The 26,767-nt window shown below is 41.8% G+C and overlaps 1 protein-coding gene across 3 annotated transcripts in view; it reads left to right on the top strand.

Annotated features, from left to right (window-relative positions):
* Positions 1-19,560, top strand: part of myo1b (myosin IB) — a 69,490-nt gene extending 49,930 nt beyond the window's left edge. The window contains exons 14-32 of one of the 3 annotated variants that reach the window (XM_084361128.1): positions 347-451; positions 2,482-2,544; positions 2,698-2,898; positions 2,995-3,221; positions 3,739-3,939; positions 5,755-5,848; positions 7,692-7,841; positions 7,966-8,034; positions 8,133-8,219; positions 8,589-8,675; positions 9,763-9,849; positions 11,487-11,573; positions 13,534-13,608; positions 13,728-13,862; positions 15,007-15,113; positions 15,249-15,381; positions 15,689-15,841; positions 17,060-17,190; positions 17,291-19,560. In XM_084361128.1, coding sequence (XP_084217254.1) covers positions 347-451; positions 2,482-2,544; positions 2,698-2,898; positions 2,995-3,221; positions 3,739-3,939; positions 5,755-5,848; positions 7,692-7,841; positions 7,966-8,034; positions 8,133-8,219; positions 8,589-8,675; positions 9,763-9,849; positions 11,487-11,573; positions 13,534-13,608; positions 13,728-13,862; positions 15,007-15,113; positions 15,249-15,381; positions 15,689-15,841; positions 17,060-17,190; positions 17,291-17,423 — 2,325 coding nt within the window. In that variant the 3' untranslated portion in view covers positions 17,424-19,560. The remainder of the gene's footprint in view (positions 1-346; positions 452-2,481; positions 2,545-2,697; positions 2,899-2,994; positions 3,222-3,738; positions 3,940-5,754; positions 5,849-7,691; positions 7,842-7,965; positions 8,035-8,132; positions 8,220-8,588; positions 8,676-9,762; positions 9,850-11,486; positions 11,574-13,533; positions 13,609-13,727; positions 13,863-15,006; positions 15,114-15,248; positions 15,382-15,688; positions 15,842-17,059; positions 17,191-17,290) is intronic. The other 2 variants (XM_084361129.1, XM_084361130.1) reach the window with 2 other exon arrangements.
* Positions 19,561-26,767: the final 7,207 nt, after the last annotated feature.

Genomic DNA, 26,767 nt, shown 5'->3' with positions numbered 1-26,767 from the left:
GGAAATTGATGGAAGCAGCTAAAGTTGGCGAAGAGGTGAACATGCTTATGAACGTTTGCAGACCGGAAAGAATGCGGCCGGAGCTTAAATGAGCTTTTTGGAATAAGAAAATGAAACAGGAAATGTCAGTGTGAGGAACAACATTAATGAAGAACAGCAGAAACAACCAGGACCCAGACCCAGAAATGTTCTGATACTTAACAGATATGGAAATTTTACAGTGTTCCCTTTTAATGGCTTCTCGCCGACAATAACAAAAGAGCACGTTTATAGGCACCTTCATGATGCAACAGGTCCACACTGGCTGGAACTAATTGTTCTCTCCTCTGGTTGCTGCTCTCCACAGGACAACAGCTTCGAGCAGTTCATCATCAACTACTGCAACGAGAAGCTGCAGCAGATCTTCATCGAGCTGACCCTGCGCGAGGAGCAGGAGGAGTATATCAGAGAGGTACGTTCTAGAGCTGCAACGACAAGCCTAAATATTGATTAGTTCGTTTCATTTTTCAAGCCAAAAAGTCAAATATTTGTTGGTTCCAGCTTCTTAAATGTGAGGATTTGCTGCTTTTCGTTGTCATTCATGATCATAAATGAAGAGTTGTTTGGTTTTGGACTAAAGAAACAATTTGAAGATGTTTTCTTACAATTTTTTTACCCTTAATAAACTTAAATCAGTGGAAAATGAGAGTAATCACTCATCGCAGCCCTTGTGCTTTCACACATGCAACACACACATAATCCATGTACTCATGAGCAGACTGGCAGTGGACGGATTAGCCATCATGCCCAGCCTGTAGCCCTGGAAACACTCTCTCACCTGCAACTGTACATCTACATCACTCAACATGTCGGCACTCAATTTGTCGCGTTGGCAGTTCATCATCGCCGGGCCCCTGCAGCCTGATCCCAACCTGCTCTTGTCACTCATCTGTTCAACCTCTTGTGCGATTTCGGCGAAATCCTACATTCCTGCCCTTGACCCCGAACAAATTTTGACTTCATTTATGCCTTCTATCCCGTCTCTGTCGTCCATCACGCTCTGAGTTTATTCCCCCGCCCCCCCATCCTCCCGTCTCCCCTCTGTGGAGTCTCAGGGACGGAAGTGATCCCTCACTCCAGCGAGAGTAAACACTCCCCCCTGTCGTGGGGCCTTTAAGCTCTGTTTGTTTTCAAAGCTCTATGTATGTGAGTGCTGCAGCGGTGACCCCCACACCCCTTCAATACTAACAGCACCACCAATGATATTCCACTCTTGGCCTCTATCCAGTATCCTGCATGGGAAAATACCACAGCGCCCAGAGAAAGGAGGGAGGACCACCAATCAGGAATGTGGCCAGTCACCCGTCGGTCTAAGCCACACCTTCTTTACGCCCTCCCCCCTTAAAATATCTGTCACATCGCTTACATCAACTCAAGCTATGCTCCCAACCCATTAGCAGCTGTGAATTATATGTTGGTGGATTTTTCAATAGACAGCGGCTGTTTTTAGAGGGTTAAGATGGAGAGTGTTTTCCTTCTCCTCTGCAGAAAGGCTTTGAGCTTTGTCCTTAATGGGAGGACCAAGGTGGAGACAGAGCAGGAGAGAAGGCCCAGTGAAGATGAAGGTCGATGTACAGACATTTTAGATTTAATTTGAATCATTTCTAAGAACTCAAGTTCATGATTGCAGCTCAATAAAGGAATAGGAACTGTAACTTTAAAGGGCCCTTTCCTGTTTGGTGTTTTTTTCCCAAAACATTTGTTCTCATTAGACCTTTTATCAGACTTCTCCACGTTCATGTTAAATGTCTCGATGTGGTTTAACATCAACAACGTTGATCTCACGAAAATTTGATGGCATAATATGCAAGCACACAACTGCTGAGCACTGATTCTTCATCATCGTTACTGCATCATCTGGTTTGTTCCCGCAACGCAAGGAACTTTTTAGTGTGTGTCAAGCATCTTTAGGTTCAAATGACAAATTTCCTGAACAATGTGAGTAGAAATAGGAACGCGAATACAAGGGACACCATTCATTCAGTTTGATTTTTAAAGCTTGAGGAAGAGAAGCGTTGCTTTGAGGAGATGATGTCAACGTGCAACAGAAAAAAAAGATGTCGCGAACTTATAAGAACCCGAGTATATTCATGAAAATTACCTCCTGAATAAATCTGTTTGTTGCTATTACAGATTAGCTAGGCACAAGGCACACTTCATCTTGTGATTTATTATGTTGTCAGTTCAGTCTAACAGCCTTTAAGTGTGAAGTCTACAGTACTTGAGGGCCATTGTGAGAGCGCCACTGATTAGGTGAATGTGTTTTTTCCAGGTACTGGAGCAGGTGCTCAGTGTTGTTTTGCAAAAGGGGCACGTTCAAGAGTGTTACTCTGTCAACCACTTTTCTGTGAGAGTCGAGCTGCTGCAGAGAACACGTCTTGTTAGCTCTAATGAAAGACAGAAAAGCTATTGTCCCTTTGACCTTCATTTCTTTTGTCACAGGGCATCGAGTGGACCAACATTGAATATTTCAACAACGCCATTATCTGCGACCTCATTGAGAATGTGAGTCAGTCTTCCAGTTTCTCCACCACAAATCAGCTCAGTATGAAGTGTGACTTTTGAAGCCACAAAGGGACACAAAAATAATGAATAGAACTTTTGAGTATTGTACACTTGGTGGTAATTGTCCATTTCTGCCTGTCTTGTTACGTCCAGAACCAAACGGGCATCTTGGCCATGTTGGACGAGGAGTGCCTGAGGCCGGGGACGGTCACCGACGAGACCTTCCTGGACAAACTGAACACCATCTGCGCTGAGCACCAGCACTTTGAGAGTCGCCTCAGCAAGAATTCAAAGTTTCTCACCGACCACAGCCTGCCGCACACCTGCTTCCGCATCCAGCACTACGCCGGCAAGGTGCTGGACACGAGTCATGAGACGCATAAGAAACAAAGAACAATGAGAAGAAGTTTTTGCTCAATTTTTTTGCTTTTGTTTCCTCTTCGCATGAAGGTGCTGTACCGCGCCGAGGGCTTCGTAGACAAGAACAACGACCTGTTGTATCGGGACCTGTCACAGGCCATGTACAAGGCCACCCAGAGCCTCATCAAACAGCTGTTTCCTGAAGGCAACCCAGCCAAAGTCAACCTGAAGAGGCCACCAACTGCTGGATCCCAGTTCAAAGCCTCAGTGGGTACGCTGATGAGGAACCTGCAGACCAAGAACCCAAACTACATCCGGTAAGTTCATACAGAGAGAGTATCAGTTAATGCCCTGCAATTTCAGGTACATTGGGGGTACTGTTGTTTTTGTGTGAGGTTTTTTTGGTCTCTGATATTTTTGAATGCTTTGTTAAAGTGACTGTGGAGTGAGCATGCTAACAAGCTAGCCCCAGCCGGTCTTTTCTCGTAATATGACTCCAAGCTCCCAGGCTGCACTATTAACTTAGCTGACTTGCTAACAGCAGCTACACTTAGCAGTTACTTTGGTGGTTTTCTGCCCCCTATTTGCTGGCAATCTTACATATTGCTCCTTTTTAATATTCTTAACGGTGTCAGTTATGGTATCATCATAAGTCTTGAAGCTGCTGCTGCTAATGATGTTAAATTGAGGAATATTCAGCAAGAATAAAATCAACAATCTACCTCCAGAATCCATTTAGGTAAAAATATGTCCCATGTCTGATTTTTAATTAATGGGTCATGTCAGCTCGATATATCAGGTCTAACCTTGGTGTCAACTCTTCTTGCCTCCCAGCTGCATCAAGCCCAATGACAAGAAGGCCTCGCACATCTTCACCGAGTCTCTGGTCTGCCATCAGGCGCGCTACCTGGGACTGATGGAGAACGTCCGTGTGAGGAGAGCGGGCTACGCTTTCCGCCAGGCCTACGAGCCCTGCCTGGAACGCTACAAAATGCTCTGCAAGCGGACCTGGCCCCACTGGAGAGGACCTGCCAGGTAATGGTTGTGTTTATGCTGAAGCGGTGGCTAATTGCAGGGCGGGTGAGGGGAGTAGAGAAGGGGTTTGTTTTGTTACTGGAAGCCTGCCAAACAAGTCCCTCTGAGGCTTTTGTGAGAAAAAGTGAGTGTGGAAAGTGAGAAACGCTCTCAGGTGTCTTTAACTAAGGCACCGAACCTCAGACTGCTCCCAGTGGAGCGACTGTGACCAGCACTAATAGACTGTAGTCGCAGTGGTCAGGTCCCAGGTGGGCTTGTGTTGAGCTGTGTGAATGTGAGGCAGGTTATTGTTGGAAAACGGCTCAAATGACTTTCCCTGTGTAAGCAAAGGTTCAAAGGGGGAAATAATCTGCTGGACTTCACAACAGTTTACCCGACATACTGACGTACAGTATAGAAAGCATACACGTTGTTTTTAAGGAAAGGATATGTTGTGATCTTTTATGGTGATGCAGTTTAATATCACTGGTTGTCTTGTGATTAGTAGAACTGCAGCGAATAGCTGATCAATCAAAAGACTGAGTCCTCTTTTCAAGCATAAAATATCAAACATTTGCTGGTTCCAGTTTCTTAAATATCAGGATTTGCTGCTTTTTGTTGTCATTTATGATGGTAAATGAAGAGTCTTTGGGTTTTGGACCGTTTGTTGGACAAAAGAAGCGATTTGAAGACATCACTGTGGGTTCTGTAAAATCATGATGAACATTTTAGACTAAATGATAACTTGATTAATCGTGAAAACAATCAGATTAATTAATAATTAAAAATAATCCTTGCTGCAGAAATGAGCCCTAAAACACGGAAATAAGCATTTTTGCACGTCTTGAAGACAATGGGTTTTTGGTTGGATGCCTGAAACAAAGTAAATGGTTAAGAGATTTTTTCTGTGTTATAAAATACTTCAGTAAATACTGCACTCATACATTTTGAAGCTTCCTTTGTCATGAAAAAGGCAGTTGCGAAAGAGTGGCAAAATGGGTCTACAGAGGATGTCAAGGACATTTAACATCATGAAGCAAAACACAAAAGCTTCTCTACTCTCTTCTAAACTATTCCAACTCTAAATATCCAACATGTACGTTATCAGATTTATAGTAAAGTGTGTATAGTATAGCGCTGCAAGAAAGAGAGAATTAATTTGTGAAGATTATCTTGCTGAACAAAATGTGTAAGTATCATTAACTTTTGTTTGCAGCAGAGCTTATTTTCTGCAGCATCCAAAAATCCACACCATTTTTGTCGAGGGAACCAGAGTTCAGCTTCCTAGTTAGCCCACAAAAATACGTCATCCCTGCAGCACTCTATTATCAAGCATAATTATTACATACAGTACACACACACAGTTTCAGCTGTTTGCATATGCCACATGAAACCCCTCTCAAACTAGCAGCGTATACCAGCCGCTCAGCCCTCAGCAGAAATGAACCGTTCCCTCTCTGAACCACAACATGTTGAGACACTTCATCCTTATCTGTCTCCTCCGTTCTATATCAGCCAGACTTGCATGTTTCATCCTCTGTGCTGGTAAGAGCACTGATTCCTATCTGCTCTGCCACACATCGGCATCTTGTTGTTCAGCCGTCCCTCGGTGCTTTGTGTGGTTTTCTTATTTCCTCTCTCCACATGTTTCTCTAGACTCCTTCTCCTTTTAATCAACGTTCCTGTCTGTTTCTCAAACATCCTCAATGCTGTTCACTTCTAGCTTCTCTCTTGTGTCTAAAAACTTTGCGCTCCTTCTATAAACTTGATTTTATGGGCACTTGAAGTGTCAAGTATGCTTTGGATGACCCATGTGACCCTTCTGGCTCCCCACAGGGAAGGAGTGGAGGTGCTGATGGCCGACCTCCAGGTCCCAACAGAGGAGTTCGCCTACGGACGCTCCAAGATCTTCATCAGGAACCCAAGAACGGTAGAAAACACAGATAAACATGTATTCCAGCCAATTCTGACATCTGCTGTGTACTCGGGTAGATCAAGCTGTGTTTGAACATCTCAAGGTTTGAATCCAGTGTGCTCAGCAGCCCTGTTTTCTCACAGTAAGATGTTTGTAAAGCAGGGGTGGGCTGCACTCGGAGCCCCCGCTTCAGCAATTAGCATGCAACGCTGAAAACACATGGTTTCACTTAGCCGTCGAACATGGGAAATGAGCTTCTTTACTCGGCGCTCGTAGGCTCTTCAAACTGCTCGAGCCTGCAGCGTTTCAATGGACTTTTCTCCCCAGCCAGCAGAAGACCAAACAAAGCTTGGAATAACATGATCTCATACCGGGGGAATTTTTTTGCTTCTATAATTGCTTTTTCGGTCTCATCAACTTATCTGCCTTATACATCTGCAGCTGCAAATCACTGCATAGGGTGTAGTTGAGTGGATGTTGATCCGTGTTTTCAGACAGTATTTGTCTTTTTAGTGTTTAATTAAAATAGCCACACCTTTAGTTTAATTGTTATCGCTATCGTGCATTTTATAAAGCTTAAAGTGTGGTGGTGTCATTTACAGGTGTGCTGCTTCTGTCCCCTGTTGGACTTTTATGATACAGAGCGTATAGCCTCGGTGCTTTCAGGTATCGAAAAACGTCTTGTCATTTGATACGAAAAATCAATACCTAAGGAGTTAATCTCATCAGCGTCAGTGAGACAATAAGCATGCAGCATGCATGTTGTGCCAAGATCTAATAGTGCTGGTGATTGGCTGTATCGAGGCATGCGTGAAACACACTAGGTTACGCTCAAAGACGGGGCTCGCTGTGTGTATGTGTGATGTAATCTTTTGTTAAAATGGATTTCATAGAGGAGAAAGAAAAAAAGGTTTCGTTCAGGAACCGGCATCAAAGCCAAGGCATCGGCGGTATCAATTTTTTTTTTTTTAACAATACCCAGTCGTAGTCCTCTGTTGTCTGCCGTCTGTGTGCGTCTGAGTTTCACGCACACAGCGCAGGGACAGAGGCTTTATAAACTCAGAAATCGATACTCCAATGGCCACAAAGGCTGTTCAAAACGGGAAGGTTACCAATTCTTTCTTATTTCCCTTTTGTTAAATTGCAAAGGCCTTCATCTGCCATTATTTTCTTGTTCTTTCACTTCAGCACAACAGTAACTATAATCATTTAATTAAATTCTTCATTAATGTTTGCAATAAAGCACCAGGTTATAGTATTATCCTTGTAAACTATACAGGAGTAGTTCTCTCAGTATTTCTACCATATCCAAGCACAAATGGTATTATAACTGAAATAATCCAAACTGACTCGAGGAATCAGTGGTGAACCCAGCTCTAAGCTACTCCCCCAAACGTGACCTTACTTTAACAGGGAACATAAAATTATGTAATTGAGAAATTGAATTGTCCTGCGTGTCTGCCAAGCAGCCGTATCAAAAGATACTCTACCTGCAGATGAACTTTGCAGTGGTTTACAGCAGGACAATAAAAGCTTGACATCTCCTGATGAAGATAAGTCGATTCACATAGGTCATTTTTTATTGTCTCACTCTAAGCCCATGCAGGAAAGGGTCATTTTTCTCTCCTGCAGATCAATTGGACTTTGTACTTGATATTGCAGAATCAGTATTTGCTCATATAAAAGTATATTTTTATTGATCTCTCAGGTGGAGATTTTTTTTCCCTTTAAGCTTCATTTAGTACCTTTTTATAACTTTGCCTTCCCCCCTTACTGCAGAGAGTCAAAGGGCACTGCACCTGCCAAAAGAGAATTAGATGTTTGTACGTGAACATTCTCCTCTTCCTCTTCCTCACAGCTCTTCTTCTTGGAGGAGAGGAGGAGGCAATGCCTGCAAGATCTGGCCACACTCATTCAGAAGATCTACCGTGGCTGGAAGTGCCGCGCCCAGTTCCTGCTGCTGAAGAAGAGTCAGATAGTGGTGTCAGCCTGGTACCGCCGATATGCGGTGAGGCCCTTTTTTGAGGAAATGCACTCAAAACAACATATTAAGCAAAAAGAAAAAACAGATAGGCAGCGATGCCTTCAGTGTTTTTAAGTCCCTATCTTTTCCTTTTTTTTTCATCTCACAGCAACAAAAGAAATACCAGAGGATCAAGAGCGCCACCACTTTGGTGCAGTCCTACACCAGAGGATGGCAGGTGTGCACCTTCATGTGAATTTGCTCAGAATAAAATGCAGCAGGAAGCAATCGTAACAGAAAAAACATGAAACTGTTTGTATGTTATATTTCCACTAGGCCCGTAAACTCCTGAGACAACTGAAATATCAGAAGCGATGTGAGGAGGCAGCGACCACCATCGCAGCCTTCTGGCACGGCACCCAGGTACTGACGCATTACAGTGGATATCAGAGAGTGAGGTGTTTTACCACAGCGGGAGCATCAGCCTGGGTTTAATACACAGTTTATGATCATGTTTAAGAAAAAAAACGCTCTTAACAGTATTGCCTTTAACACTTTTTTTCATCTCATGCAGTGTTCCTGCCTAATGGCCCAACAGTATTACAACAATTCTTTAACAAAAGCTATCCTTGATGTCATTGCTGCTGTTTCCCTTTTAATCCTGCTTCTTTTGCTGATCACACAACTGCCACTTCTCTTTTTTTTTTTCCCCCACTCCTCTTCCATTTTCTCGATTCTGTTCCCTCTCCCGTCTTCAACCCGTCTTACCCAACGCCCGCCGCGTCCCGACAGGCTCGGATGGAGCTGAGACGTCTAAAACAAGAAGCGCGGAATAAACACGCCGTGACAGTAATTTGGGCATACTGGCAGGGAACCAAGGTATTTCAACCCCTCAGCCCCGTAGTGTGTCTCTGTCCCAGCTGTCTTGTCATCCCTGTCCACCGTGTCCCGTCCCATCCCATTCTCGCTATGACACTGCCTAATAGAGTAGCAGCCCCTTTGAATAAACCTCAGTCCAAGTCCTTCCGTCATGCACTGGCCTGATTAATGTTCCTTATCCTTGTTCGTCCTGTCTTCTGTTTCGTAGCCGTCACACATGTAGGATTGTCTTGCTTTGGTTCTTGTCTTATTATTATTATTTTCGTGGCCTCATGAAGCAAAACCAGCCTTTCAAACGTATCTCTCAGATCCTTTAATGTGGCTCACATGTTTTAAATTTGTGTGTCTTTGGTTTGGTTTCCATCCAATGTGCTGTTATAACGTCCCTCTTCTGTAATCTCATTAGTTCAAACATACGGTGCCCACCACACAGATGACTTTCACTGTGCTCTCGTGCTGAGACGCCTCTCTTTAATATACTGATACGCTGACAGCAAAACACCAGGAAGCGCTTATAAATAAGCACAGAATTATCTCTGTACGATGGCACATATGTTGCTACTTAACCGCAGTGGCTGTGTATAATCAGTCACTGCGCAGACTTTGTAGCCTGCATGAAAAACATATCATTATCTTATCAGCGTTCGCCGTGTTATCATTTGAGATATCCTGGGTTGTTAAGAATCTGTTTCACTTCAAGGTCTCACAACCTGCCGGTAAAATGTCAATTCTGACTCAGTACAGATGCAGTTAAAGTTTATTCCATCAGTGAACTTTGTTCCTAGCAAACATCATCGGTCAGCATCTTTATAAAGCATCTAGATAATGCAGTAATAATCCCGACTCTCCCACACATTTTATTTCATTCCTCTAAAGCATGCTCAGAGTCACAGAGCAGGAGCAGCCACTAAAAGCTGCTCGCATGTCAGCCACCCGTCGTCCCACCTCTTGACATCTTTTGTTGTCCTTCGTCAATGTCTGCTCGTCATGCTTTTATAACACCTACTCAGTTCCTACCCTGGGACAATTAAGTTTTGACTGTCACTGAAATTAACCTCCTCCACAAACTGCCACCGCTTCCCATCAGGCCCGGAGAGAGCTGCGTCAGCTGAAGGAGGAGGCGAGGAATAAACATGCCGTGTCGGTCATTTGGGCCGGTTGGCAGGGCACCAAGGTATTTGGGAAGCCTGTTGACTTGACTTGCCGTGACTATGTGACTTGCCGCCTCCGTCGACCTCCTCCTCCCATCCCATCCCTCCCCCTAAAGACAAACCTCAACATAACCATCATTCTGTTCAACCCTTCCTCAACATTTCATTTGTGATGTAAAGCAGTTTACCAAACACCCTCTCATGTAAACACCCGTCTACTGGTGGCTGAAGTGGAAAGTCTTCCAGCTCTGCCTGCCAGGCGATATTGTAATCTTGCTCATGTAAGTACAAGGGTTGAGTGAGTACTTGGCTGAAATTAGTAATCGATACTGATAATATACTTTTACAAGAGCAGTATGAGCGCCATTCAAGTACACCAAGTCATTATGCATACTTGTGATGAAGGAAAATCCTCATTGCGTAGCAGGGCAATTTTAAAAACTTCTCTTACTCCTGGATCAAAGGTAATGATCTAAAACTCAATTTTTTTTCTGTGAATAGTTTTCTAATAAATAATAAATATAGAAATAAATAGGGGTGTTACTATACTGCAAATATAAGATTTGATTTGAAGGTCACAATTTGATTAAAACGTTTTTTTCAGCACTGGCATTGTAAGAATGTAACAATGGCATCTGGATTTCTAAAGATATTCTAAAAATCAGCAACTCATTGGTTTTATGCCCTGACAACTATCATTTCAATTCTTCAACAGCTTGACTTTATCTTTGTGTCTCTTTGCAGGTTAGGGTTAAGCCACTTGAAAATATTTCACTAAAGCTAGATTTTAGAGTTAAACACAAAAATACCACCCACCATCGATTCAACCACGAACATCAGAAGATAGAAATGTAGTTTGTTATTAAGTTTGGTTTCTAAATTATGTCCCTAGTAAACCCTCTTCTCAAACAAATCGATAAAAGATCTCAATGTTTTCATTTCCATCAGTTCAGTTTTTTCCCCCAGGAGTAAGCCCTCTTCCTAATCACATCAAGTAAGGATCTTTGAAAAAGAAAATAAACCCAATATGAGGCACACAGGATAATGATGTACTCGCTCATCTCTACGTTACACGGGCAACCTCCCATTCCCTGGAAGACAGTCAGTCAGACACACACAGACACACCCCGCACTGACAGTTCAGATCATGTTTGGGTGTGTTTTCAGCTTCTTCCTCCCAAGGTCCATGCCTCACCAGTGCATGTTGCCTGCCGTGTGCATGACTCCTTCCTTCCTGGGTAGTTAATGCATGTTTACTCTCTGCATCGCAGCACTGTTTGTCTTTTTTTAGATGGAACTGTTTGGATTCGTTGAGGTGACCTCTGCTGCCTGACTTATGACTTCAGCTCTCCTGCCCTTCCACTAAAAAGCCTCGAGTCTGTTTCCGTTACAGAAGCTCCCCTGATAAATGTTGAAATGACCCACAGTGTGCCATATTTGTTTTCTGGAGTCTGGAGCTGTAGAGCTGTACTTTTACAGTCTCTTGATGGTCACAGATGGCTGTGTGCAGTGTGTTTGTTTGTGTGTGTGTGTGTGTATGTGTGTGTGATGTTTGCTGACCTCAGGCAAAAACGATGCCTCCCCTCCTCCTCCTCCTCTCACCTTCTCTCGCTTCATTTGTTCCCGCTCTCTTGTCTCCTCCCGCCCACCCCCCGAACAGGCTCGCAGGGAGCTGAGAAGACTGAAGGAAGAGGCCAGGCGTAAGCACGCTGTCGCTGTGATTTGGGCCTACTGGCAGGGACTCAAGGTACCTACCAGCCCCACGGCGCAGCCCATCACCCAGTCTGGCACCCACTCATCACCCCTGACCCCTCCTCATCCTCCACAACCATCCACTTTTTTGCACACTTCTACAGGAAGCCAGTCTCTGCCTAGCGCTGTCATCACACTTTATGCTGCTAACTGCTCGCAGCTTTCAACACATTGGGAACTAATAACTGAGATCCCAACTTAAAGGGGAAGTTCACTTCAATCAAAAGAGAAAATATTTCCAGTTTATCCCCAAGTGATTTGTAGCCATGCACATGGGATTTGCAGAGGTTTTGATTGCCACTAATAATAAGAAGAAGACATTTTGTTTATAAGATAAAAAAAGAAGACAATAATAAAACAAGAACCGCAAACCACATCAGAAACACAATCATAGTATGCACATTAGGGAGCATCAGGAAAAGACTAGACAAAACAGATGCGTTTCAGTCGCAACTTTAAAGAAAGTAACAGATGTGCACTGGTCAGCCACGGTGCACAGTCTGGAGGGAATAACTGAGAGAAGGCGGGCATTGGAGGAACGTAGTGAGTGAGTTGAGGAGTAAGGATGTAAAAGATTGGACGAGTAGGAAGGTGCCAAACCATTAAGGGACTTGCAGACAAGTAGGAGAACTTTAAACATGTGTAGTTGTTGAGGGTTGCTGTGATGTGCTCCGAGTACTCTTGTAGCTGAATTCTGGACATACTGTAATCTTTTTAACCTCAGAGTAGGGAGGCCAAAAAGAAGGGAATTACAGTTATCAAGTCAGGATGTAATCGAAGCATGGATTAGTCTCAGCAGCAGAGTCTGGAGATGTTCTTAAGGTGGAAAAAAAGGCTGTTTCGGTAATGTGTATGATGTGTGCATCAAAGCAGAGCGCGGAGTCCAAAATGACACCAAGATTTTTGACCTCAGCAGCCGGGGATGTGATAAAAAAAACAGGGATAGACAGGTTAGGATGAGAGACTCTGCAAAAGTGTGGCCGGGGAGGCAGTGAGGCTCGCCGCGGTGTTATCCTGTTGTAGCCTGGGGTAGTTGCAGGTCGTTCAAGCATTGATTTCAAGCAACAGTCAGATTTGATGGTGGAAGAGTGTCTGAAGGTTTCAGTGCAACAGAGGTGAATGGAATTTCATTTGAGGGTTTAAAAGCAAATAAATCAATGAAAACAGCCCTCCAAAGGTAGCAAAGGTACAGCTACATTTCCTCCTGTAATTACTGAGGATAAAGATTTAAAGTTTGGATAATTATTTAGAGACAGCTGCTATTTTCCTCTTTTTGTTTTTTTTAACACTGAAGATTTAAACCAACAGAGCCTGACTGACATGGCAGAGGCTGTCTGTTTCTGTCTAATCTTTTCTATTCATCCTCCTCTGTCTTGCTCTGTCTGTGCAACTAACCCCCATATGAAGCAGCACTGTTTTGTATATCCAACAGTATTTGTTCTGCCTGTTATTTCTTTGTCTTTAGGTGTGTCAAGTCTGCGTGTGTGTGTGTGTGTGTGTGTGTGTGTGTGTCCTCGCTTTTGGTGATTAAATGTTGAGCGTCCGTCTGGTCTGTAGAAGAATGACTGTCGTCACACTGGTCATTTGCTGCCGTGTTAATCTTCTCATCATGTTAATTGACCCATCCTGCACCTCACAATGCACCGGTCCACAACTCAATTTGTGCAATTGGGGTCAGCATGAAGGTTGTTTGTCATAACCATCATTGACTTTCCAGTAATTAATTTGATAATCGTTGTCATTTTAATTAATTCCAGCAGCTTGGAGTTGACTTTGTCTGTTGCAGGTGTTCATTGTTTTGTGACTAACCAACCGTCTGTTACTTCGGTGATGTTTGTGTACACTGTCAACTGTCCTATCAGCGTGTTCGTTTTCCTCCCTGCTTCACATCAAACTAATGGGTGGACACAGGTGATTGACAGTTTGTTTATTGTTTACTTCTCTTCCTGTAAAAGGTTCGCAGAGAGTACAGAAAGTTCTTCAGGGCAAATGCCGGCAAGAAGATCTATGACTTCACCATCCAGAGAATTGTAAGTAAAGGCTGAAAGGAAAAAACTTTATTCTTTTGCACACAGCAACTAGCACTTTTGTTGTTTTTCATTAAATATTTGCTGCCACACAGTTCTCACTTATGTCCCTTTTTGTCTAGACGCAAAAGTACTTCCTGGGCCTGAAGAGCAACATGCCCCCCATGTCACCCATAGACAAGAACTGGCCCACCAGGCCTTACCGCTTCCTGGATGGAGCCCACAAAGAGCTGAGGAGAATCTTCCATCTGTGGAGGGTTGGTCACACATAACCAGTCGGTCCCTTTAGCCTATGTTGAATTATTATGTTATTTTATGATTCATACGGTCAGAGTAAACATTGTCTAATGCACTATAGATCAAACAATCAGTAATACAGCGCACACCAGGAAACGACTGATATTTATTAACAGTTGCATTAAAAACATGAAGGCGCAAACTACTTGTTTCGCATGTAGCTTCATCAGATTCACTGTCTCATGCACACCGGCACATGGTTGAATGAAATAAACATTATAAGCATCGACAGTCCTGGAATGTTTCCAGGTCCCTTTACTCAAGCATGGTACTTGTAAGGAACATTTTAAGGTTGCACTTAAGTAGTTTTTTACTTCTGGGGGAAATTATTGTACATTTTACTTTGCTAAATGTATTCAATAACTTTAGTTACTAGTTACTTCGCAGATTTTAAAGCAACATTATGTAATTTTTTTCACCTTACAACATCAGCTTCAAAATCATGTTGATGGCACAGTGTCTTGTAACAGGGTGAATGGTGTCTCTATCACTTGTTTCTGCACTGTGTAACTTCAGTGAGAGGGTAGGATCACAGCGTCACATACATGTTTACTTCAACATACACGTTTTCAACACACAACATTGTTATGACGTAATGAGTTTTGCTTGTAGTGATCAGCTACATTACGTCTGACAAACTGTCACACACCTGGGATTTGTATTAACTGTATTAACGAGCGTGATGTCAAAGGAAAATGGCCGCCGTGTGAATATGGTCTTCTCTTGGTATTTTTGGGACAATACTTCAGTTTTTTCTTACACCATAGTATCGCTACCTTTTACTCAAGTGAAATATCTGAATAGTTCTTCCACCTCTGGGCATCCAAGTCAGGCATTTCACTTAAGTTAACAAAATCTTTGTATTTGAGCTGCAGTCTGTAACAACCAATCAATACAACTGTCAAATCACAAACTCCTGAGGTAGTGAGCCTGTCAATTACTGATCAAATATATATAGAATGTGAGATGAACAATGATTCATAAGATCCACAAAACATTAGAAACTTTAAAATAAAAAGTGTTGGAAAGGTTCAAAAGTTCAAAATATGTAATATTTATCAGTAATGACCCTCATCTGAACTTCTGTTCTGTGTGCGTGTTCAGTGCAAGAAATACAGGAGCCAATTCACAGAGGAGAAGAAAGCAGTTTATGAGGAGAAGCTGGAGGCAAGTGAGCTCTTCAAGGATAAAAAGGCTCTCTACCCGAGCAGGTAACTAAATATTACTTCTCTATGCCGATCCCATGAAATAAAGGGCAGTCTGCTACAGTGAATTTCAGTGACCCACTGTTTAATAAATGAGTTGATTTAAATGAATGACAATGTCTATTATGTCTCTCTTCTCAGTGTGAACCAGCCTTTCAAAGGAGACTACCTGGAGATCAGCAAGAACCCCAAATATCAGAAACTCAACAGCGCAGTGGAAGAAAAGGTTCTGCTGGCTGATGTGGTCAACAAGATTAACAGGGCCAACGGGAAGGTAAGAGAGATGACTACAACATTTCCAATCCATTCAGCTCGTTTTAAAGAGCTGAAAAGTCCAAGTTATAAGCTGTGGTAACAGAGTGACCTGCTGTTTAGAGTTTTGCTCCAATTTTTCCACACAGGCCAAGCGGAGCACAAAACTATTAGATTGTTTTGATGGGTGATATTGGACAGGTGTATTATGTTTTTTAACTCCTAACCCTGTCCAAGTTTTAAAGATCCCAGAGAAAGAAATGCACTTCTGCGCATGTGCCATGTCATGTTGACAGTGGGGCTGAACGGTTTCTGCTCTTCTTTCGAAGGGCACGGCTCGAATCTTCCTGCTGACCAAGAAGAACGTCGTCCTGGCTGACCAGAAGACGGGCCAGGTGAAGGCCAGCGTTCCTCTGCCGGATCTCGCCAGTGTGTCAGTCAGCACACAGAGTGACGGTTTCTTTGCCCTCAGACTCAAAGAGGTGAGGGAGACCTGTTGTTGTAAATGTAGTTTTAGTGCTGTTACGATCCTGTCGTAAGTCGGATTTCGTCTGATGTGCAGTTTTTACAGACATAAAAGTCAGCAAGCAAGCTCAGCCAGTTGAACTATTCCTTTAAGGCCTGCTGAGACATGAAAGTTGTTAAACACATTACAAGGGACTTTTAACTGGTTATGAAACAATCTCAGTTTAACAGTGATTCCTCTGTTTGACCTACATAAACAAACAAGACCATCAACAAGAAGATTGGCTGGAAGATTGTTGCTCGTAATGCTTGTCACAGGTCCGATTCTGACTTGTCTACGTCGGACTAAAACAAAGTTTCCATCATCTTCTGTCCAAAGGCGCTGCCAGAATCAACAAAAAATGAAAGTTCATTGCATTAGCTTTAAATGGCAGTCAGTTGTGCACTCGTATTTAAATGTCTCGGGTTACTAAACTGGAAAGTGAAACGAGACAGCAATTTTGTACACAGTGAGCCTGCAGTAGTTTGCCCAACTTCTACTCAGTGAAGTAGATTTACCCTATTTGCTTGAATGAAAGTGTGCTGTTAGTTTAGAGGGTAAGTAAGTGTGTTTACAAGTCTTGGGAGTACAACTGCATACGTGGAAAAATGTAGTAAAAAGTATTATGTAGTTTTGAAAAGCAGTCCACTGGTCCAACATTTCACTGCTGTAACACTGTTGGACTCTTTATGGACAGTTTAAATACAAATGATCAGAGTCGATACAGCAGAACCAGAGATCCCCTCAAAACCTGATGCCTACACTACCCACAATTAACCCACAACTTAGCCACTGAGTGACATCACAAGAGGCAATTTATCAGATTACTTGCAGCTTCCTCTGGAGCCAAATAATGCTTTATACTACTTTTTTTCACATATGCAGCGGTACTCCCCAAGACCTGTACACACTCTAATGTGCAAAGTATTTGGAGTCCCCCTTTAAATGCCCGTGGCCACAGGAAGTGTTGATTCAAAACTTCATTTTAGAGGTAGATCAATGAGAAACAACATTGTTTTTTATAGCACAAGTAGCCAACGGCAAGCAACTTTTGTAACTTCAAGCACATGTCAGCAAACTTCATGTATCCATTTGATGACGGGAAAACAAATCTATGTATGTAAATATAAATGCACCAGTATCTGTGTCGGCCGAGTTTTAATATGCAAATTTTCACCTTGTTATTTTGCTTCAGGGTTCGGCCTCAGCCATCAAAGGAGACTTCTTACTCAGCAGCGAACATCTGATTGAGATCATCACCAAACTCCACCGCACCGGGGCCAAGGCTACAGACAAGGAGCAGATCAACGTCGACATCTCAGACGAGTAAGATAGAAAGAAGAGTCGATCTCATTAATTCCCGTCAAAGGGACGTGAGCCGTCTTCCACCCCGGGTGATTCTTAATGATGTTTCTGTGTGTGACAGGTTTCTGGTGCAGTTCAAGCAAGACAAAGTGTGTGTGAAATTCATCCAGGGAAGCCCCAAGAACGGCAACAGCGCGTCCTGCAAGCGCAAGAACAACCGGCTGCTGGAGGTGTCGGTGCCCATGACGGCATAGTGCAGCTCCCTCACCAGTTCTCCAGTGCTGTTCGAGTGCTCAGATTGGGGGCGATTTTTAAAAAACCACCGCACCACTCGGTAACCTCTCGTCTCAAGCACCATCAACCCCAGTGACCGCCCTGAGCCCCAAAACGGAAGTGCAGTAATTTGGCTTGTTGTGTTGTTGTTTTTTCCTTCAGTCTCTTCTTATCAGATTTACTATGGCACCACTATAGCTGTAACCACGTGCCACTTTTTGGGCAAAGAAAGCCCGTATCTGGGTTGCATGCCACAGAAATTTGGTAAAATGTTTCACTGGTGTTTTTGTAAAACTGGGGTAAAGAGTTAGATGAGGAAAGAAAAGAGTCTTGACGGAGCGTTAGAGACTTCTGTATACCAGCGGTGACAACGATTGTTCTGCCTGTATGTTGAATTCAGAGAAAATTGTCATTGTAAGAACGTTGTGACGAGCTCCAGCCTCAACTGGCCTCGACTCATCCATTTTTTAAGCTGCTCTGGCTTAGAACTTTAGATGACCTGGAAACTTTTGGGCTGTCAGATTTAGTTTTCTCCGAAGACCTTAAACACTGCACTTGTTTTCACCTCGGTGTAACCAAAAGAGGATGACCTGAAAAAATGGATTTGATTGTATGTTGTATTATTTTCTATATATATATTTTTTCTCTGAAATAAAAAGGTGGGCAGTTGAGAAGTCAAATGTAATTTGCTAGATAATTGTAAAACCGTTTTTTTTTTTTTTTTGTATCCGCGATTCCTATGTGCCATTGAACAGGTCCCATGACTTGTCACATGTCAGCGTACAAATACAAACAGAAAAAACCATGTAGGTGATTGACCCTGATCGGTTATTGACAATATTACTGCCAAACTTTTTTTTTTTTTTTGAATAAGGGACAACCTGTGCTGGTGATTTTCTTGTACGTTTTTGACTGCACATGTGATCAACTTCCATTTCCTCTCCAAGCACAGTACAATTTGTGATCCGAGCTTTTATTTAATCAAAGAGTGAATTCATATCCTTAACTCGAAGAACGTCACGTATGAATCGAAGGAGACCCTCTCGCTTCATGAGGAGGGGCTTGATTAAAAGATACTGACAGAGGCAGGACAGACATTCCAGTGGAAGAGGAGGCGAAGGTACCCGCACCTTTCTACAATGTCCTCACCACATTAAAACCCTCGATGTTGATTTTTTTTTTTTTCGTTTGTGTGCAATAAATGAAACGCTTTGTCTCGATTGTTCTCTTCCAACAAAACCGTAGTGAGAACCCATAGCAGTCGCCCTCACTGTACCCTCAGCTGTACATAGGCTCTGTAGGCTGTAGCCCTGGCATGGACAAAGGGTTTCTTTAGTATCCTAATTTTAATTGCTGTGTTTGTGAAATAGCTGTTTTCTTGCCACTGCAGCTTGAGTTATCGTAGTGCTTGACCCACTTCTGACCTAATGTGTATTTTTCCAAGACCAAAAGTAAGCACACGTGACCATAGGTTCTCAATGTATCTGAAGAAAATTGCAGCTTTTACAACTTTCTAGTTACACTCGAGTACAAATTTGGTACATATATTTACACGCAAGCCAAATTTGATTTTCAAAGACGAAGACAGAGTGTTATATTTTCAGGTATGTTGAACTATAATGATCTTTTATTTGGATGTACTGGTAGTGGGTTTTTTTTTGTACTGTTGATTTCTTAGTCATCCAGCTGTTTCTCTGGTGACTGTGAGGGAATAACACAGCCAAAGTTGGTCTAGACATGTTTTTGCAACCCAGGGTACCTTGGTTTGTAAGTTGTTTTTGTATATTTTTAATGTCACACGCGACACAGGGACTTACGAAATCAGTTGTTGCTGTCCCTTGCACGGGAACGATTGAGCTGGATGCCACTTTCGATGCGCAGTTTCAATGCAGTTTTGCAAAGGTGACATCCTCCCCCCCTCTCCTCCTCCCCACCCCCCTCGCTTCTCTGTTTTGATGGCTAAAACTGTAAAATGACGTCTGCATTCTTGTGTGCCTAATGTTAACCTGTGCTGAGAGACAGAAGATGGAAATGTTTCAGTAGAACTCAGTGTAACATTTACAAGTAATCTTTTTTAAATTAAATAAAAATCAGTAATAAATAAATGTTATTCTGGGATTCTGTCACGCACTTTTTTATTGTTTGTTTTTGTGTCTCCGTTTAATACCGATGCCTTTACATGAGCTGCATAAGCAAAAAGGACCATCATTGTGAAGAGTTGCTATTTTTATATACCCAAAAATTAAAATTTAGTGCTCATCTACTATCCCCAGGCTGATGGAAAGTTTTGTAGTCCACAAAACATTTCTGGAGCTTCACAGCAAAACGGCAAAATCATTTGAAAAGACAATATTTACAACCTTTCTAAATCTTCACTGGAGCTGCTAAGCTACAAGCGGTTGTTATTGTGGGTGAACCTTTCCTTTGATGCCCCTCACTGGGTCAGCTTCTGACTTATCTAGGTCGGGTCACTCATAAAATTAACACTAATTTTCATGGCGGAGTGCTGAGGATGAATTGAGGTGTCTCGATGCCTGAGGAAAGAAGCTGCTGTAGTCTGGTGGACAGCACAACAGCACTAAAACAAAGACTTCTTTGTTTCACAGTTGTCACATTACTTGTATCACATTAATGTAATCTTGCATAGCCACAAATAGATGCATTACATCATTGCCAGGCATCCTGTTTAGTATTCAAAATAAGATCTCGCTTTCAAAATAATTGCACGTGCTAGCCAGACTAAGATTTTTTGACAAAATCATACAACTTTTGTCCACAGGGGCCGCCAGAATGACCAAAAATGAAAGTTCTTTGTAGCGGCTTTAATAATAATTTATTTCTGGTAGTTACTCTAGCTTACTCTACCACACCCCATGAAAATGCCCTTAAAAAACTGTGTAAGACTGCACATTGTTTCAGGGTGTTTTTTTCGTGGGCTCTTTTTGACCGAAGCCTTCTGAACACTTGTAATGTAACCTTCAGCGTGCAGGCAACTGTCAAAATCAGCCATCAGTGCGACGGATTATTAAATCTCACATTCCTGTAAGGAAATAAGGATCAACAGGGGGTTGCATGGCCAGAGCTGAAAAGTCTTATGGGAGTTGATAGCACCGAAGCTGGACAACCAGGCCTTGTAGTCAAGCAGCTGGCCAGATGTTTTCCATCACCTCTGGGGAGAGCTGTCCTAGGGTTAAATTCCGCGGCTTGGGGAGAGCTGCCGGCAACAGGTCTCCAGGGAGCAGCCCTCAGATTGAGCAGAGAGTGGTAAAAATAGCATACCATTTTGGGCTGCCCAGTACCCGGTTCCCACCACTCTGCAGGCTGGGAAAGGAAGGAGGAGCCACCAGGACTCCCAGCGGATCTCGAACCCTCAGTGGGAGTGCAAAAGAAACTGTACAGCGCACAGTCCTCATCTCCTGCAGACCCTGTGGTGTTCAGAAGGTGATGCATCAAATCAGCAGAACAGGACAAGAGTGACTCCTTGTTGAATCAGATGACTTGTGTGATCTGAATATCTTGTATGACATAACAAACATAGATATCCTGTATTCCTCTTAGATTTAATTACATACAATTGAGTTTTATTTGAGAAATCTGAATGATATTCACATTCTAGTGGAAGGTGAACACACAGTACCATCTCAGAGCTGGTGGTGAATGAGAGGTGGCATCGTGCTGCTTTTGCTTTGCCATTAGGTAGTCTTTGGCGACATCTCATGGAGTTTAGGTGACATTACAGTTGAGACAGTGAGGCACTTGAGGATCAACATTAGAAGATGTGTCCTTACATGATGGCTTTTCACTAATATATAAAATCTCAATAAATTAATGATCAAGCATTAGAAAAACATCACTCGCAACTTGTAGGCGTTTCATAAAGTGTGCCTTATTAGACGATGATTCAGAAGACTATGCTAGAAGACTTAAATCTTTATAAACCACAGAAGTTTTGCAAGTTTTCACATTTTTGTGGATGAAATTATTGCGTTAGAATAATTACATGATACTGACTTAACTACATTTACTGTGATGTATAAATCAAACACCTTCTCTTATAATGCATTAAAGGAGCGCTGACTAAAGTTGACTTTAATTATATGCAGAAGCAGCAAGTTGTTGAGCTCATTTTAAATAAGGGTCATTCAGTGCCAACGCACACAAAATCCAGAACTTTTCCCAGTTCATGTCATGAATTAGAGCGAAAAAATTCTTGTTGAAGCTTCTTTTAATTTCATGGGATCTTGCACAATCCTGTAGCTGTACTCCAAATACTTTTTGAGTTATGATTTTCTTTTAAGTTTGGCCCTCTGAGCTAAATTTCAGCATTTTGTGATTAAAATATTGTCCAGACACACGGAGATGACATCATCTAGTATTGAACAGACCAAGCCATTATAACTTTTACTTTCCAGAACCGGATGAAAAACAGGCTCAATAAGTATCAGACAGATACAGGAAACACTGAATATAACTGAGAACCTTCATCAACACACTGAATGTAATAATAATATAATTATTTATTAAAAGTATGAAAAATAAGCTTATTTCAAACATGTTTAAAAGACGAAGTAATATAACATATTTATATTTTTTTGATTATATGCAATGAATATCAATCAAGTTTAACACAAAAATAGGACATTAAAATATTGCCTCTTAGAAAATCTACAGTGAAAATAATCCAAAGACTGTGTTTTTCAGCTCTGAAGCTATATTTAGCAAGATCTGTTAAATATAACGGATCAAGTTTTTTTTATACAGGACCAAATAAGTTCTGGATGTGCTAAAACTACAGTAATACTACACAGAACCAAAATTTGGTTGCAAGAAAGTGAAACAGGAAGTCATTTTTAACCAGAATGAAGAATCTGTTATTAATTTGATTACTGTAACCATTCAACAACAACTATTTAAATGAATTCCTGATATAAATCATCCTCAGGGTCTCTTGGACGTTCATTTACATTTAGCAGAAACTTTTGTCCAAAGCGACTTACAGTAAATCATACACTGATGGCTGTGGCTGCCAAGCAAAGTGCCGACCAGGACATCAGTTTGGGGTTCAGTATCTTGCCGAAGGACACTTCGATATGCAGACCAGGGGAATTGAACCAGAGACCTTCCGATAACAAGACCCTGGCTCTACCCCTGAGCCACAGCCACCCTTCGGGACAGATTTCAACCCAAACCAGTGAAAAATTAGCGATTGTTTTCGAAAACACGTATAAAGAATCCCAAAAAAAAGCTGAAATTTAGCTCAGAAGGACAAAGTTAAAGAACTCATAACTTAAAAATGATTTGATGTAAAGCTATAGGATTTTGCAAGAAATTTAAACATGACATTTTTTAAAAAAGAAAATTATACTTTAAAGTTGTTACTTCCTTCTGTAATGTTTAAAAGAAAGAGAAGGATTGCCACTAAAATGTGCATTAAAACAATTCCAGTTGTGCCTCAGCCTTTTTCTGGATATACTGTATGTATAGAATACACACCATTATAACACAGTGTTACATATAAGCAATGTACAGTATTATAATGAAAACAAAATACAACAAAACAAACATGCACAAAACACACAGAAGTGGTCATGAATGAGTAGAAACCCCCACTGTGGCTGCTCGTCCCTGTTGAAAAGTCATTGTCGGGGGATTAAAGCTGTCTTGTGTTGTGTGCCTTGATGCTCTGATAGTGCTCACCTGATGGTCGAGATAAACGGTGACCTGGCTGAGTGTTGTGGCCGATAATGTGCTGTTCTGTAGCATAGATTTCCTCCAGGTATGGCTGATAGCTATCAGTCATTTTTGATGCCGGCTTAACAACTTTGTAAGGTCGCTTCAGTTCAAGCACAAACAGGCTGCCAAACATTTAAATCAGTGCACCCTGTTTGAATCAATAATATTCTCTGCTTGCTCTCTCAGTTATATCAAAAAATCAAACTTTTCCCTTCAGGTCAAACCTACTTTAAGGACAGTTTATATCGCCTGGAACAGATTCTTTGGTCTCTAATATCTTCATTTCTCTTCATCATCTTTGTTTCTTTCATCACATGTTCAAGGTCAGGTGTCGTGACTGTGTAGTTTTGGCTCCAGAATTCAAATTGGTTTAACATTATGTAGCTTGCACTGTCTCTGGACACTAGGGGGCAGCAAAATTCAGCTTATACACAAAACATTAACTTTCCTTCTGAAGCACAGAGGTCAGGGGTGGTCTGAAGGTAGGATATCTGAAGCTTGGAAGACCTTTGACAGTTGGTCATGGTGCTAATACAACTGTTAAGATGTTTTTGTTGTTGTTTATCCATGGTGTTAAAATGCATAATAAATATGTTATTTACACATGAATTATTCATCAGGCTTTGAGGCACATCCCCAGAGGAGGCTTTAAGTTTGTATGTTTGACGTGCTTCTCCTCCAAAAGCAGCTGACTGCTCAAGATGACCATAAGCTGGCTGGACATCACTGCCTGCCTTCACAATGCAAAAGTGTAAATGCACAACTAGAACTTTGTAAATAGTGACTGGAATTTGCACTGTAGAGGAAACCAAAATAACCAAATAATATTAAAGGAGACCTTTAACGCTTTTTTCCCCCTTTACCTTTGTGTGTGTTATGTTCTTGCGCATGTGAAAGGTCTTGAAAGTTAAAAAGGTCGAAGTCCGGACCAACAGAAGCTCCTCTCTCTCACAGAAAACACTGCTCCTGAAACGCCTCGTCAGTAGTCCCACCTTTAATTCCGTGACTTTGTGACATCACACTACATCACCATGTCAGACATTTGCATAATTTATGCCTAGCGGCTAGTTTGGCATGTAAAAATTGATTTAACACAGCTGCTCTGTTGAGGCTAGCGGCGCTGGCTCAGGCATGTGTGAGCTGACCAATCAGAGCAGACTGGGTATTCAGGAGGAAGGAGCTCAAACAGAGCGTTTCAGACAGAGGGGGAATACAGTGCTGCTGCACTGGACAGTGTGAGGAAACTGATGTGTTTTCTGAGCATTAGAGCATGTAAACCTATTCTAGAAGTATCCCAAAATGAAATTATGAACCTAAAAATAGCATAATATGTGCAGCCATTTTTATACTCCTGGATGATTATCATGGATTTTTCCAAGACCTTAATTTACTGCCATCTAGAATCAATAAGATAAAAAAAAAAGCATTTTATTAGAGGTGAAATGTTTATAAAGAGCCTCTCTTCAAGCTAAAATAATGGACCATGAGATTTTTCTGCAGTAATTTAATTAGCCTATTGTCTGTCTCCAGGGACGTCCAACACCAGAAGCATTTCTCCGACCCTGCTCTCAAACCATCCACTCAGTGGTACGTTACAGACGCGTCCTATGTGTGCTGGAAGTTAGTTAACCGTATTGAGCGTATTGAGCTGTCACGGCGTCAAGGCTGATTTCATTATCGAGTGAGGGAGTTTAGGATGTAGATGTCAACACGTTGGCCACCAGCTTGCTGATTTACCTCGGCGTAAATCCATGCTGTGATTTAAACACAACCAACCCTCAAAGTCCGGAAACACTATCTGGGAAATCTATTTTCGTGTGGCTTCAAAACAGGATTTATAAGGTGAATGTCGAGTTTTGGAGGTCATTTGTTGTGTTCTTCTGAGTTTATTTCCTCAAATTTCTTTTATTTTTACATGGAATTATGTCTTATAACAAAGTTAAAGTGAAAGTACATTGGTGAACACACAATCTTGCAAGAAATTTCTCCAAATTGATTTTAGTCTTTCAAAAACGACGATACGATATTAACTTTTTAAAAGTTTTCTGTTACCATCACTTTTTAAATGAATCAGCATCGTTGCAACTGATATCACCATGATCAACATACAGACAGGGAGCAAGTGTAAAGAAATGAGGTAGAATTAAAGTCAGACGAGGTTGGACCCCACCAGACGGGGACAGACACACCAAGAGTTGCATTACAGCCCCTGGCAGTGCGTCAGTCTGGAGGGAGGGACAGGGGGCTGGAAGGGGCCTGATTAATGAGTGTTACTGGGTGGTGGAGAGTTTGTGTCCCCACTCACCCTCGTGTCACCGGCACACTCAATGGCTTCATCAATTTGTAGCCATTATCACGTCAATAGGCAAGAATGGAGGGAGGAGGGGAGTTGAGGATTGAGGGGAGAGACGGGCTTCTGCTGCACCATCTGTGGATTGCTGAGCAAGGAGTGAGGCAAGAAGTGATCACTTAAGTCAGCTCCAAAATATATGTCAGCTGAAGGTGAAAGTTTTCTAAAATTGTTGTTATACTAACTTTCCATTGTTGTTAGCCAGAATAAAAGACCAGCTTTAAATATGCATAGCTTCAGCTCCCTTCTGAAACAATTAAAGAAAGTTAAATAAATAAATTGTTTAAAAAAACGTTAAAGTCTCGTATATTTTTCCTGATTCACTTGAAGAATGAAGACTTTAGTTTGTGTTTTGAGTTGTTTGAGTTTTTGGTCATATTCACTCAAAATAAATCTCACCGTTTGTCTCTTTTATCATCTAACAACACTAAAAATCTGTTTCCTATGTTTACCATGTTAGTTTAGCATGATAGCACACTAACGTTTGCTAATGAGTGCTAAACAAAAAAGTATAGCTGAGGCTGGTGACCAGAGCCACAAAAGCAAAAAGTATCCTTAACTGAAAGTAATGAATTTTTTTTGATGGAATTTAAAGGGACATTTCACGCCCCAAAACAAAAACCTGTTGTGATATCTATCCATCCAGATTGTTTTGGTGCGAGTTGCAGAGGCACTAAAAGGCCCTCAGCTAGTGGCACTCACTTTCTGAGTCGGAAATCTGACTTCAGAGAGTGTTTCAGTTAGAAAATGCCGACTGGGAACTCGGAAATTTGTAGATGAATGAGTAATGTGTAGACGAATGCTTCCTTCTCCAAATGATATGGTGTACTTCAGTAGAAAGGTAATTGTTCCCTGATAAAGGGCTCATAACAAGGTCTGTCGATTATCTTGATTAACAGGGCCATGATTTCTGGAAAGAGATATTGTTTCATTATATTTGAAAGGGGGCAGACATCTGTAAAACACGGCAACTCACACCAAAACAATCTAGATGGATAAATAGCACAACAGGTAAGAGGAAGAATTTTTCATTTTTCATTTTCTTCTAGATGAGCTGCTCTTTTCAGACCGTCAGCTTTAGTTTTGGAAAGATTATTTTTGCTCCACACTGAAATATGTTTCGAAAGGTATCAAGTGAGGAGCATCAACCAAAGCAATTCTTAAGTGCTCGATCAAATTGCTCTATCGTGTCTTTTAACATCCGCCCCTCTGCTTTTTAAAAAAGAAAAAAAAAACCCAGGT

Source organism: Pagrus pagrus (assembly GCF_965226575.1).
Source record: "Pagrus pagrus genome assembly, chromosome: 9".
NCBI classification, from domain to species: Eukaryota; Metazoa; Chordata; class Actinopteri; order Spariformes; family Sparidae; genus Pagrus; species Pagrus pagrus.
This window is presented reverse-complemented; position numbering and strand designations above follow the sequence as displayed.